Consider the following 14,666-nt stretch of genomic DNA (forward strand, 5'->3'; position numbering starts at 1 on the left):
ATACAGGGACGACGGGGACGTGTATGATGGACTTGAGATGCTGGCCAATAGCCCAGCGTCGCATAGCTGAGCGTGCCTACTCCTCCTCGCCAATACTTGAGCTCCGCTTGAGCATTGGTTTAATTTCAATCACGAGTCTCCGACCTCGCGTTATGACGTACCAGGCCAATGGTTCGTGACTGAGCCTAGAGAGTCTACCGCGAAATATAACAAAAAACTAAATTTCTTTATCTGGTCTTACATATTCGAGCGATAGAAAGGCAGATAAAAAAGAGTTTTTAGTTTTTCGAGGTATTCCCTTAGTTTTCATAGAGGTCCGTGAACCGATTCACGTTAACCATTTGTCCCTGATACAGCCTATTCAAATCACGTAATTATTTCGTTTACGGCGGAATACATCTACCTAATTGCTTAAATAAATTATGTTAATTGATTCAACTGTATCGTTCAATTGCCGAACTAAGTAGGTATTAAATGGCCTAATCCGTCAGTCTATCAATGCATGTGCATAATAGAAGACTTAGCAAATACCACGCTGAAGCTCGCAAAATGGATAGAATCTACTTTACTATTAACGGAAGGAAATATAGTGGTAATTATTTTTACTAATTTCTAAGATCATTCACCTAGGCTTTTTAGTAAGAAGATTTAACTAACATTTATAATATGGGGCATTTTCTATGAAAAGGGACCTTATTGTCGATGGCGCTTACGCCGCATAGCGTCTCGCGGCATTGTATTGACATCGGAGCATCATTTATAATGGCGTAAGCGCCATCGACAATAAGGTCCCTTTTTATAGAAAATACCACATATTATAGAATATTACAGGGCTTATTAGATCCTGCATGGTCGCTGGGCACTTGGGAACGGGGGCTGATGTTGGGCTCGATGGCGCTTGCGAGAGTCGTGATCCGAAGGCCGGGCTGAATTTGGCTTTTCACGAAATATCAGAACAGCTGCAGAACAGTTAGAAATATTTGAAATGTAAACAAATACTTTGTAAACCATTTTTTTCATTTCAAATATTGTCCTGATATTTCGTGAAACGGAAAACAGCCCAGACATCGGATCAAGACCCGTGCAAGACTCATGGTGAGATATTTATAGCCCTAACTTGTGAGGGTTTAAATCATAATCTTCCACTAACTAGTGTAATTTATAACTAAATGAGGTTAAGGGGCTTCCACCGGCGGCGCTCTGGGTCATTTCTGGTGCAAAAGGCACACGGCAACGCAGCGAGTGTGATCGGGCACCTTTGTATTGGGGTTGGGGTGGCCTTTTTGTTAGTAGTATATAATGTATATAATATTAGATTTATTATTCCATAGCTGGGCCCGAGGTATCAGTGGATACAACGCTGAACGAGTACATCAGGCGGCGCGCGGACCTGCGCGGTACCAAGTACATGTGCTTGGAGGGCGGTTGTGGCGCCTGCGTGGTCAATGCGCGTGCGCACCGCCCAGGCACCGGCGAGATCATCACTTTCTCTGTTAACTCCGTAAGTCCCAATATTTCTTTTGTCCTAACTTTCTCTGTTAACTCAGTCACAGTTTTCACTGGAATTTTATTAAAAGGCTCTGTGAATGTGACGCAATATCAGCATGCCACCACACCACTCGCCACTGATAGATATCGGGTCGGGACACACAAGTGACACACAATACAGCTGTTAGCCAACTGGTTTATTTAACCCGTTATCGCGGTGGGCGCACTGGGCGCAGCCACCGTGCGAACTTACGTCTACCTATGCATGCATACAACATGTACCAATGACACACGTCGGTTGAGGATCATTCCTGAAAAATCTCATTCCCCTGGCTATACATATTCGCAAATTCCCAGGAGATTCCGGATAAAATTCAGCTTAACTTCTGCAAGGTTAGGTTAGGGCTATTCTACTTTCATGTAGGTACATAAGTTTTTGAATTTTTTTCGTAAAATGCATATTTAAGAATACTTAGCCATTACTTTCATTGTCTGTTTTATGATGAAGAAAGAGGGTTAATTAGGCTATCGATCCCGATAGTTTTGTTCAAAAAATAACTACTGTAAATATTCTTAATCAAAGTAACTCAGTGGTCCTAGGTTGTTTCCCGGTTATGTATGAAAATAAGACATTTACCCACTGCGTTACAATCTTTTAACATTAATCAATATTAATATATGATTTTTGGTAAACAAATTCCTACTATTTGGTTAAGGTACAATTTGGGAATTAATTTTTTTCATTTTTCTGGCAATAGATTAATAGTCACGAAAAAGTAGAATGACCCATTTATTATCACAATAAAGCCACAATTTGCAAGTCCGGATTAACAAAGTACCTATACTACCCATGCAAGCTGTTTGATAAATACTATCAATACTATGTATAGAGACTTCAAAGCATTAATAATTAAGAATGGGATGGTCTTATGGAACTTTCAATAGGAGTACTTAGTAGAGAAATTATCTTTTTTGTCCTATGTGTACTTTTCATTTCTGTCTACTTCTAAAATATCCTAACTGCCGTATGACCAGTGTACCTGAGACCCTAGCGGGAAAAACGAAAATCCAAATTTCATTATCTGCCTCTTGCGTATTCGAGCGATAGAGAGACAGATAAAGAAATTTCGATTTTCGTTTTTCGCGGTAGGGCCTTTGCATGGAATCGTCGGAAATGAAGTATATATACACCCGCTGAGACTAATAGACTTTGAAATTTTGCCCCCTCTTCATATTGGATATTTTCCATAATTAATTAAAAAAAAAAACAATGTATCTGGGTTAGCGTTGTTCATAACTATTCCAAATTTCAAATCGATAGCTCAAGTAGTTCTCGAGATATTTAGCAATGTGATAGACAGACGGACAGAGTCGCACCATAAGGGTTCCTTTTGTACCTTTTTGGTACGGAACCCTAAAAAATATATATTGAAACTAAACACTACAAAAACACATTATGGCTGCGATGAATTACGAAACCCCGTAGCATATTGCTTGAATATGGAGGAAATTAATAAATCCGGTATTGTAATTATGCATATTAGCTTCACATGTATGCCTATGTATGTTAATAACTAGTGAAGCGGGTAAGGCTGGGTGGTAAAACACCCAGACGCTTTGAAATAAATTATTTTATTTTAAAATTGAAAAAACCGGCCAAGTGCGAGTCGAGGGTTCCGTACATTTTTAGTATTAGTTTTTATAGCGGCAACAGAAATACATCATCTGTGAAAATTTCAACTGTCTAGCTACCACGGTTCATGAGATACAGCCTGGTGACAGACAGACCGACAGACGGACAGACGGAGTCTTAGTAATAGGGTCCCGTTTTTACCCTTTGGGTACGGAACCCTAAAAACTTTGCCGCCTGTCTGGTTCTGTAAGGTTTGGTAGATCAGCCACCGGTGAAAAGGCGTTTTCGGATTTTTTACATGAAATTTATTTTATTTATCTTGATTCTAACAAAGTTTTCCGTCGCACGTACCGTTTTCGATCTACAAGCAAAAAAAACTGTAAAAAGAGCAAACATTTATACACACCCCCAGGGATTATGCAAACTCGGATTATTCGAATTAAGGATTAAATGTGACGTTTTCAACCAAAAGGTACCACATTGTCGGTTGTCGATAAGGTTGATTTCTAATTAAAGCTATGTGGAAATAGCGCCTTACTGACAAGCGACAATAAGTACCCTTTTGGTTGAAAATCGCACAAATGAAGGTATTAAAACGATCTTCAGCTTACTGAGAATTAATTCTTCGAAGAAATCTAATTTGATTGGCCTGTCTATGTATATACTATAAATGATGCTATTTTTTAATATTTTACAGTGCCTAGTTGCAGTATTATCATGTGAAGGTTGGGACATCACCACTATAGAAGGCATAGGAAGCAGAGAGAAAGGTTACAACGTCATCCAGAAAAGACTTAACAATTATTTCGGCTCTCAGTGTGGATATTGCAGTCCTGGTTTCGTTATGAGTATGTATAGGTAAGTTTATATCCTTATTAATACATTTTATCAGGTATATTGCGAACTTATAAGGGGCCCACAGATTAACAGTTCGCCTGCAGTCTCTGGTCCTATCAGCCGGCTTCGAGGGCCAATAACGTCTACACACATAAGCAATTATTGCCTGCCGGCAATGGCCTGCTACCGCCTTTGCGACTACACTCTAGCAGTTTAGAGTCGTCAGTTTTCGCCCCAAGACCATGGACTAATCTGTCTACGCTGACCGGAATCGTCAAGCGGCCACACACTTTCGGACTATTACTTATTCTGTGCTCTCGGTTTTAATTAATCGTCAGGTCGAAACCTGAACTGAAACTGTTAGACTAATATCATCATCTGGTAATCTGTGGACCCCTTGTTTTGTTTTATTTCCAACACTTCGACGCAGGTTACGACTTGGCCACGACATTGGCCACGACTGGCGGCGGCGGCAACCATAAGTTGGAGCGAGACACAGCGATCGGGCCTTTCGTTCCCACTTATGGTTGCCGCCGGTCGCGCAAAGTCGTGGCCGGGCCGTTACAGTAGTCATGATCGCGGATAAATGATGTCCCAGAAAAATGATAAAAGAGTGGCATGAAGTCCGCCTTTTTTGCAACGTATTGAAGTACACATAATATTAATTGATGTCCTTCCTTCCGTAACTATGTTACAGCCTTTTCTTTACTTTTAGCTTAATACAAAGTTCAGAACATCATTTATCAGAAGAAGAGATCGAAAAATCATTCGGTAGCAACCTATGCAGATGTACAGGCTACAGACCCATTCTAGAGGCCTTCAAGTCATTTGCAGTGGACCCCGACCCGAAAATATTAAAAAAGATTAAAGATATTGAAGACATTGATAATTTACTCTGTCCAAAGTCAGGGAAAAAGTGCGGTGGGACCTGCGAACACGACGAACAAGAATGGTGTTTAATAAATGCAAAAGGTACGACGAGCAATGATGATTCGGTGACCAAGAAGATATTGATTTCTGATGATAAAGTCTGGTTTAGAGTTGACAATATTAAAGCAATATTTGAGGCGCTGGATAACGTTCAAGGGTATGATAACTACATGTTGGTTGCGGGGAATACTTCTAGAGGTATGATTTCATTAAAAGTAAATTTATTCATGCACAGAATCGCAAAATTAAAATTTATTTATCTGCCTCTCTGTCGCCTGAATATGCAAGAGCGATAGAGAGACAGATATCGAAATTCCGTTTTTAGTATTTACTGTAAGGTGTAGTCCAGAGTGCACATAGAACATCCGTAGCAAAATTCGTTCAAATACTCGTGACTCGTCACTCATCATGACCACTTTATGAATGTTTTGTAAGCCGCTACTTAGAAGTTAACATGAAAAAAATAGGGTGATTGCTTTAAACAGTTATTGGCCCCTCCAAAAGTAATTGGCCATCCTTAACAAGGCAATATAAGTATGAACTCGAGACAATAAGCCTTATTAAGTGGCCAATTACTATAGTCAGGCTTAGCAAAATGAAACTGCATTTTATGCAGAAAGCAAGCACTATTAGGGACCAATCTGATATATTTCATCCAAGGAAATATTTTTCGTGTCTTGAAAAATAACTAAGGTATAAAAAAGTTTTTTGATTAAGTGAGCACTTTGAAGGGTAATCGCTTTGAAAGTTAAAAATGTGCCCCTTTCCTAACATTTAAACCGGGCGTACAAAAAATCAAAACATTAAGAAAATATGGCTTAATAAGTACTTTCCCCGAAACTTATTTTGTACATGATCGATTAATGAATTTTTTCAAAAAAACTCCTTTTATTAAAAGGAGGTAAGTGGCGCGAAGGTATGCTCTTTTGCTTGTACGGCGTTTTATAACGTATGAAGGTACGGATTCGTCCATTATGCATGCCCCTATGCACTTGAGCTGTTTTGAGGTACGGAACCCTAAAAAAGATTTATGATATTTCTTACAGGAGCTTACCCTATAAAATTTTACCCCAAAGTTCTGATCGATATAAGCGGTGTGGCCGAATTACGGACGCACTTTCTGGACATGAACTTAGTTCTTGGGGCAAACATAACTCTAACCGATACTTTAAACTTATTCAACGAATTAAGCAAGACTAATGATGATTTCTGGTACTTGGAAGTTTTGAAGAAACATTTGGAAGTGGTTGCCCATATACCTGTGAGAAACGTAAGTAATTTGTTCTACCATCAGCATTGAGTCATTATTACTATAGAGAAGCCATAACAATGAAATTCTCGCAATCGGAATATGTACCGCGCGACCAATACTTTTAGGTCGCGGAGCATGCCGCAAAATACTAGGACTACTTAATCCCAGTGCCGGTTCTATACGGAGTAATAATAGTCACGCTAATATTTACAGGAATATTTACAATAATTATTAGGTCTATGATAAAAAGGTCGAAAATCTGCGGTGAGGCAGTCATTGCTCTCTACCGCCTGCGCCGCCTTGTCCGCGAGTGTTGTGAATTCTCGTCTGTATTGAGTCCGTTTACGTTTCCACTCTTCCATAATGTGAACTCATATAAACCATAGACATAATACTGAATAAGACATAAATTTAAATACTTATGAACTCTCTATGGCTCCCAAGATACATGCTCGGCCTAGTTTGGGGACCACTGTCAAGTTTTTTTGATGTAATGTTTTTTGCCTCATTAAACCTTTTCATTTCATTTCATATTTGTTACGCACGGTCGCCAGATGTGATGATCACATTATATATTTACAGGAACATTTACAATAATTATTAGATCTTGCTATGATGAGGATATTTTTCAGAAAAAATCCTTATCCTCGACCCATAAGCACCATTGATTATTGTTTGGATAACTTCATTCGAGCATAGTTTTAGTAGCTTGGAACAGCACACCGTCAACTAGTAAGTAAATTAGGACTTGATAGGAAGTTTTAACCCTTTGACAGCTAAATACGTGACTGACGCGCGCGGCTTCAGCCCAATATCAACTGCATATAAATTATAATATATTTGCATAATAAGCGACTTTACTGTCAATATACTTAATACTATAAGATAAAGTAGCTTGTGTAACCTATCTACTCACCTAGCATTTAAACGTCATTATGACGTCCGTTACGTCGCCATTATGACGTCGCTGACGTCACTGCTATCTGGGTAGTCAAAATAGACACTAGTTTTTCTTGGTCTCACGATATCGACTATATTTGTAATAAATTAAGAAAGTTGTTGGGTAAATTCTACCTTAAGTTATGAAGTATCAATAGGTTCCTTAAAAGATTTAGCCCCCTGTGACTATTTCCTTTTCAGACTTAAAAAAAAGATTTCTGTGAGTATTGTACATTACTACGGGGTGATTTCGGAGTCGTGGAACAAGAGAACAAGACATCATACAGAATTCAGCCTAATGATGTTGTTAATAATAGTTTATCATCAATAAAGATGATTATTTTTCAGATAACAAGTAGAAAGTAACATTTTTGCATACAATTTGGTCACCCTACTCAATGTGACGTCTTGAATGTCGCTTTCCATACAGCGTATCTCATAAGTCATAGGGTGACCATGATTACTTAATACCAAAGATAGATATAACTCCGTAATAGATAGATACAGTCTAAGGAAAAAACGTGCCTCGAAAATCAAGAAAATTTGATTCTCGTTCAGAGGGCGCTACTAGTTTTGGCCTACATTCGAATAGATGGCGTTGACGGTTTCGTTTGTTATTTAACAATTTTAACGCATATCAGTGAAAGAACATGGGTCAAAATCATAAAAATAATTAATGCAAATAAAAAAAAATCATTTATCTATATTTAAATACATTCTATCGTATTTTTATAAATCTTCATTTTTAGATTTAAAGTGTGTCGACAGATGGCAGTGAATTTACTGGGGTTACAAAATTTACTATGACAGTACCGCTCTAGAAGTTACTCTATGTTAATACTTATAATAAGAATAATTTAACTTAAAAATTAGAAATATTAAACTAATACTACCATATGATAATGTGGGTCATTTACAGAGTCTGGTTCTAGTGGTTCTAGTGGTTCTAGAGAACGACCCAGAAAACCTGTATATATTCCTATTATTTGCAGATTGGTACTTTAGCCGGGAATCTTATATTGAAACATGAGCATCCAGATTTTCAGTCGGATATTTTCCTGCTGTTTTCGTGTGTTGGAGCCATTATAACACTAGGTATGGTATGAGCACGCACCTAAACATAATAAACACAAGAACGCAACTCTTTTATTAGGAACCTATTACTAAGACTCCGCTGTCCGTCTGTCCGTCTGTCAGGCTGTATCTCATGAACCGTGATAGCTAGACAGTTGAAATTTATACAGATGATGTATTTCTGTTGCCGCTATAACAACAAATACTAAAAAGTACGAAACCCTCGGCGCGCGAGTCCGACTCGCACTTGGCCGGTTTTTTTATATAAATTATCTATGCACCAGCTAAACGCAGCCGTCAGGCTCGGCTAGTATAAATATGGAAGCTTATTCTAAAGCACCAATAGGAGCGCTCCACATAATTTGTATCGCGGCCAATTGTGACATTTTCAATCAAAAGGTTCCACATTGTCGCTTGTCGATAAGGTTTCTAATTGAAGCTATATGGAAATAGCGCCCTACTGACAAGCGACTATAAGTACCCTTTTGGTTGAAAATGGCACAATTAGAGGCACCTAAATTTAAAGCACCTTTTTACTGTTCAATTTTGCTAGATCACTCTCTCATCAGCCTTCATACAACATCCACCACTTCTACGGTTTTTAATCGTTAATCAAAGAACCCTTTGTAACCAGTACCTTGGAAGAATATAAATAGTTTACTTCAAATCGAAGTATTTTTATTTGAGTCGTCGAGACCTGCACGGCGGCTACACAATGAGAAAAAAATACCACTAATTAACACCAATGGGAATTACTTAGTTTAATTACTGGGACTTTTTGGGAATTACTGGGAACAACCTGGTGAGAAGTTATAGCGGGATTATGAAATATCGGGATGTTATGAGATCACGCGGTTACGTCTCAGTATCAATACATCCAGGGGTCACCAAATGGCGGACCGTGGTCCGCATCCGGACCGCTATCCTATTTTATTTTTTTCCTTATTTAATAAACTCAAGGAAAAACGGACCGCGATGGTCATTTTATTTTAAGAACCGGACCCCTGAAGAAACTAACTGGTGACCCCTGCAATATGTATTTTACAAGTTTTTATTTAGTTTCACCTGTCCCGTTGTCTATCTGTGTGTCCGTCTGTAATTAGAGTTAAATTTGACCTACTTCCCAATTTTCAAAGCTGAAAATTTATCATCGAGCTGATCTGATGATGGAGTCAGGTGGCCATTGGAACTGTGATAAAACAACGCAACCTAATTGTGTTAGAATTGTCTCGATGAGTTTTAGTTCCCTGTGGAAAGAAAAGTTAGCAATAAAAGCTTGTATAAAAAATGAAGTTGTTGTCAAAAAACATAAAGTTACCTTGAATTTTTAGTGGACCGTAGTATGCAGCAGACAGAAATGTCTCTTCCTGAATTTCTGACTACAAATATAGTAGGCAAGGTCATGACAACGATTAAATTGCCGCCCTTGTCCAGAAATTATAAGATCGTTACATACAAGGTAAGTGCACTTAGGCAACAACGAGTAACAAGACTAATAAGACACTAAGGCGATGACCAACCAACCCAACCAACCAACCACCGCCAACCTCCAGATCAATTAGCAAATTCGAAAAATACCTGAAAAATATTGTACATCGCAATGAATAGCCGTTTCTTTCCTTCATAACTCGCTGTCACGCTTTACATCAACTCTCACTCCTTTCCCTTAGCCTATACCTCTCCCCTTATCCGAGGGCCTCGGAACGCACGCTCTCAACGTGTACATACCGACTGCACTACCGCTATCAATTTGTACTTTTAGCCAATGTACCGTAAAATGGTCCTGCTTTGCTCCTTGGTGGGTAACTATGCTCCAGTTCAAAAAAAGGACTTAATATTTTCAAACAATATTTCTGAGTTATTATTTAAGTATATATTCAGATAAACTAAATTGTATTTATATTTTCAATTGCTACATTAGTCATAAAATTAATCTCTGTTTTGGCGGGGCCTATTAATTTGGCGCACAATGGAATAACTTTGCACCCCTAAGAAACTAGTAGTAGCAGCAAAAATACCCCAAACAATTGGTATTTTGTGCTCCTTATTCATAGCTTCGTTTTATATAAAACAACATTTCATAAAGTTGATTTACCGATAAAATATCATAAGATGTTCTTCTTAATATTCAATTCGTCTAAATATTTAATAATAAATTTCCTTAAAATGGAGCAAAAATTGGTGCAAAGGAGGACCATTTTACGGTATGGCGATCGACGTTAGCGTCAAACGTGCACGTTCGGAGCGTTTTGTGGTCTCGTCTTATAGCATGTTCTTATACAGTGATAACTGAAACAATTCTTGGAGCAGTTGCACCACTGAAGTAATCTTTACCTATTGTATCGCAGATTAGACCAAAAGCCCAAAACGCGCATGCTGATGTCAACGGCGCGTTCCTGTTTAAGTTCGACCCCAAAACCCACAAAATTGCCACCGCTTCCATCGTCTACGGGGGTATAAACCCTTCGTTTACCCACGCGTATAATACAGAGAAGTTTTTGATCGGACGGGATCTATTCACGAATGAGACATTGCAAGGGGCGCTGCATTGTTTGGAGAATGAGGTGGATCCGGACTTTAATCCACCGGAACCAAGTCCGCATTATAGGAAGAAAGTGGCTTTAGCTTTATTTTATAAGGTAACAATTGGTACTGTAAAGTTTATTGGTACCCGCACCTCTACCATGTAAAGGGATACGCCTATCAGGGAGGGAATTAAAGATGGATTATTCCGTATTTCTTTTCTCTCAGGTTAGCTACGTGACAATTAAATATGACTATCCTAGATGGATGCCTCTTTCTGAATGGCCATCCGCGCACCCCCGTTCCATTTATCAGGGAGCTCGGATTCTAAATTTAAATGCGTATCTGGCTGCCAGATACTGATCAAAAAGGCTGTAAAGGTTTTACAGTACCAACCTTTACAGTACCAACTTCAATACAGTAAGGGTGGGTCGCATAAGATCGAACGCTTGTTTCGATTTTAGTGTTGGAGTTTTTTTTTTCATATGATACGACTATTTTCTACATGTCCCTGTTAATGGATGTAATTAACAATAAAATAATGAATTCGGTCATATTTTATTTATTTCGATAAACGAAATAGTTTGTGTGAGACACGCCTTCAGTGACGGTTTTTTTTTTTGAGACGTTTCAAGAGTCTCCAGTGAGACCAAAGTTCGGACTACTGCCTAATTTCAACTCTGTTGCTACGGCATAGTGTGCACAGTAGGAAAATATCTAACCTTAAGTTTATACATATCACAAAATCGTCCTGATATTCCGCGTGGTATGACTAGTTCAACAAATTCTTTTTTATTTCGCGTTTTTTTTAGTCCGATCTTCCCTCCTCAGGCAAATTGGAGATAAATTGAGATTCTCAAACTTTAATGACTCAGCCGGGAAGTATTTTAAGATGGTGAATTAAGATCGGATATACATAGGTAATTTGCAAAAAAAGGGCTCAAGTCACGTTTGTCATTACATAACCCTTTATTACGATCCCAACTTTTGAGAATCGCTGAATTTTTTGAGTCTGAATAGCTCTTTCAGAAAACATATCAAATTCTTAAAAAAGGAAAATAAAATAAAATGAATAAAAGAAAGGAGAATATATTATAATAAGTATATATAAATCTGACTGATTGTTATGAAATACCCACATAAAATATTTGATGTGCTTTCTTATCTGAGCTGTGTCACATATAACTCTAATACCCATAATACAATGATTTTAATTGCTACTTGTTTTTATTACAGTTTTTGGTTTGGACCACGCATGTTTGTCTGTCAAATATTCCTCGATTCTGTAATAAGCCTTCAACATCAATAACTTTTTTAAAGACACGCAGTCTGCTATTTGTGATTTTTTAAACTCGTTTAGTCCGCTCCGCTCACTAAAATTAACCTGTTCTATTGTAATTAACAGTGCGTCATTAAGCTGTGTCCACGTGAAATCCTAAACCCGATATACGCATCAGGGGCAACCCTCTCCTTTGACGATAGACCACCTGTGAGCCGGAGCTATCAGGAGTACGACACAAACAAAGCTGACTACCCTATTACCCAACCGCTTTTGAAAAAGGAGGGGCTCATCCAATGCGCTGGGGAAGCCAAGTATAATGATGATATTCCGACTATACCTGAAGAAGTGTTTGCTTCGTTTGTTATGGCTACGATTGCGCGAGGGGAAATAGAGTCTGTTGACTACACTGATGTCCTCGTGAGTTGTTATTTTTCTTTAATATTAAATACATTTGTTATTGTTAATAATGTTTGAAGAATCAAACGCCCATGTGTACATTAGGAAATAGCATTTTCAGAAAATGTAAATGTCTTAATAATTGCTTGATAATATAAACAACTTATTTACTCCCGGGGCTTAAGCTTTGTACTTGTCAAATTTTATCAAAATCGGTTCATAGCCCATTTATCTTGTATTCGCGAGGAATTATGTGAATGTGGTTTGACAGGATGTCAGGATTCGAAAACGAGACAGAACCAGAAGGACTATTAAGCATGGAGTGAATTGTTGTAATCAAATTGTTACTTATTGTTAATAAGTAAATTGTTGATGACATTGTTATTTCAGAAAATTGAAGGCGTGATTGCTGTCTTCACCTCCAAAGACATACCAGGAATAAATACGCTCGGACGCGGAGACCAATCAATTTTCCCAGAGGACGAAGAGCTCTTGGCAAGCCACAAAATATTCTATTACAACCAGCCTGTGGCTGTAGTCGTTGCTGAGACGCAGGTCTTGGCAGACAAAGTGGCATGTCTCGTAAAGGTGACTATCTCTATTTACTACAACTCTTTATGATTAAAAACTTAAGTTCTTCTGTCAGTAGTGTCTTCCAATTCTGTTACGTGGTCCATGTGTAGCCGGCTAACTAGAGCGGTAGATAATAAAAAAAACTGGCCAAGTGCGAGTCGGACTCACGCACCGAGGGTTCCGTACTTTTTAGTATTTGTTGTTATAGCGGCAACAGAAATACATCATCTGTGAAAATTTCAACTGTATCAGCCGTGATAGCTAGTCACGGCTGATGAGATACAGCCTGGTGACAGACAGACAGACAGACAGACGGACAGCGGAGTCTTAGTAATAGGGTCCCGTTTTTACCCTTTAGGTACGGAACCCTAAAAACTAGGTTCTTTTAGTAAAACAATATTTAAAAAAATATGTACAATTAATTAAACTAATTTCTATCAGTACGCTAGTCAAAACCAATAAAATATCGTATGTAAATTTGCACATTACAAATTAATTTTAAACATGGGGGCCACTTTTGGGTGATAAATGAGAATATTAAAAAATTAAGTTTTCAAACTATATCGTGTTAATCAAATGAAACATAACAAAAACATATTTTAAGAATGTCAAATATATATTTTTTTGTAATTTAAAAATAAATAGTTTAGAAGTTATTAAAGGAAATAGACAAAAAATGACCATTCCCCCTCTTTAACTCCTGGGTCTAAAGTTTTTGAAAAAAATACACAAAATAGTTTTTTACCTATAGATGACAGGAAAACCTATTAGAAATGTGCAGTCAAGCGTGAGTCAGACTTAATTACTTAGTTTTTGATCCGACCCCTACGGGTTTTTTAAAGACATTTCACTCACGTTTCACATTTAAAAAATGGGTCTCTATTGTTTGACATAATTATTGAAAGTCATAATGTAATGATTGTCTTATTATCATTAGTCATAATTTTGTTTTTCTCAGAAACGCGTAACTTTTCAGGATTGCCATAAAACAAACCTAACCTAACCTATCTATAGGATAACCTGAGGAAAATCCTGAAAAGTTAAAGGTTTCAGAATTATGACTAATGATAATATGACAATCATTAGATTATGACTCAATAATTATGTCAAACAAAGGAACCCCAAAAAAATACATTCTTGGAATTCTTGGAACGCGAGTCATATCAAGCGATTGATTTTTCAAGCATTCATTACTTTCTTTCAAGGTGAACTACAAGAACATATCCAAAAAACCGATTATCTTCACAATACAAGACGCCATTAACGCGCCTCCTCTCGAAAACAGACTGAATGTATACCGTGGCATAGAGCCTAAAGATCGAGGAGTAAACGTTGAAAGAGTAATCAAAGGACAATTCTATTCTCCGCGCCAGTACCACCACATGATGGAGCTCCATACGACAGTCACCAGGCCTGTGGATAATGGTTACGAAGTGGACTGTTCGTCGCAGTGGCTTGGAATCACTCAGTCGGGGATCGCATTGGTTTTGGATATACCTTATAATGCGTAAGTAATTGATGCTTCATAAAATCTGAACATTCTGAACAGATTTCCGCAGATAAGATCATGTCATAATTTCTTCCAAGTCAACGTTTAATCATCTTTCAACAATATCGTAATTATTGAAATCAAATAAAATTCGACACCCGAGATCATCGCCGTTAATTTTCTCTAATTTTTGATGGTCTTTTTGTCCTACAACAAAGAGATGTAGAGCCGATACAAAATAGGTTCTGCT

At 37.9% G+C, this 14,666-nt stretch overlaps 1 protein-coding gene and 1 long non-coding RNA gene across 3 annotated transcripts in view; one reads left to right on the forward strand and one right to left on the reverse strand.

Annotated features, from left to right (window-relative positions):
- The window catches only part of LOC134754503 (uncharacterized), a 300,790-nt gene that overhangs the window by 209,179 nt on the left and 76,945 nt on the right, over nt 1-14,666 (reverse strand). The window lies entirely within an intron of this gene.
- Nucleotides 550-14,481, forward strand: LOC134754026 (uncharacterized). Its single transcript, XM_063690088.1, has 11 exons — nt 550-589; nt 1,332-1,501; nt 3,819-3,979; nt 4,674-5,086; nt 5,935-6,158; nt 8,072-8,174; nt 9,485-9,612; nt 10,502-10,792; nt 12,082-12,375; nt 12,745-12,942; nt 14,133-14,481. Exons 1-11 carry the CDS (start codon nt 550-552, stop codon nt 14,436-14,438), a joined length of 2,328 nt encoding a protein of 775 aa, XP_063546158.1. The 3' UTR covers nt 14,439-14,481.

Source organism: Cydia strobilella, chromosome Z (assembly GCF_947568885.1).
Source record: "Cydia strobilella chromosome Z, ilCydStro3.1, whole genome shotgun sequence".
Taxonomy (NCBI): domain Eukaryota; kingdom Metazoa; phylum Arthropoda; class Insecta; order Lepidoptera; family Tortricidae; genus Cydia; species Cydia strobilella.

Excerpts from the sequence above, each read along its gene's own strand:
- LOC134754026 (XM_063690088.1), top strand. The coding sequence starts at position 550 with ATGGATAGAATCTACTTTACTATTAACGGAAGGAAATATA. Across the intron at positions 9,613-10,501 it reads ATAAGATCGTTACATACAAG|ATTAGACCAAAAGCCCAAAA; the intron begins GTAAGTGCACTT and ends ATTGTATCGCAG. Across the intron at positions 12,376-12,744 it reads TTGACTACACTGATGTCCTC|AAAATTGAAGGCGTGATTGC; the intron begins GTGAGTTGTTAT and ends TTGTTATTTCAG.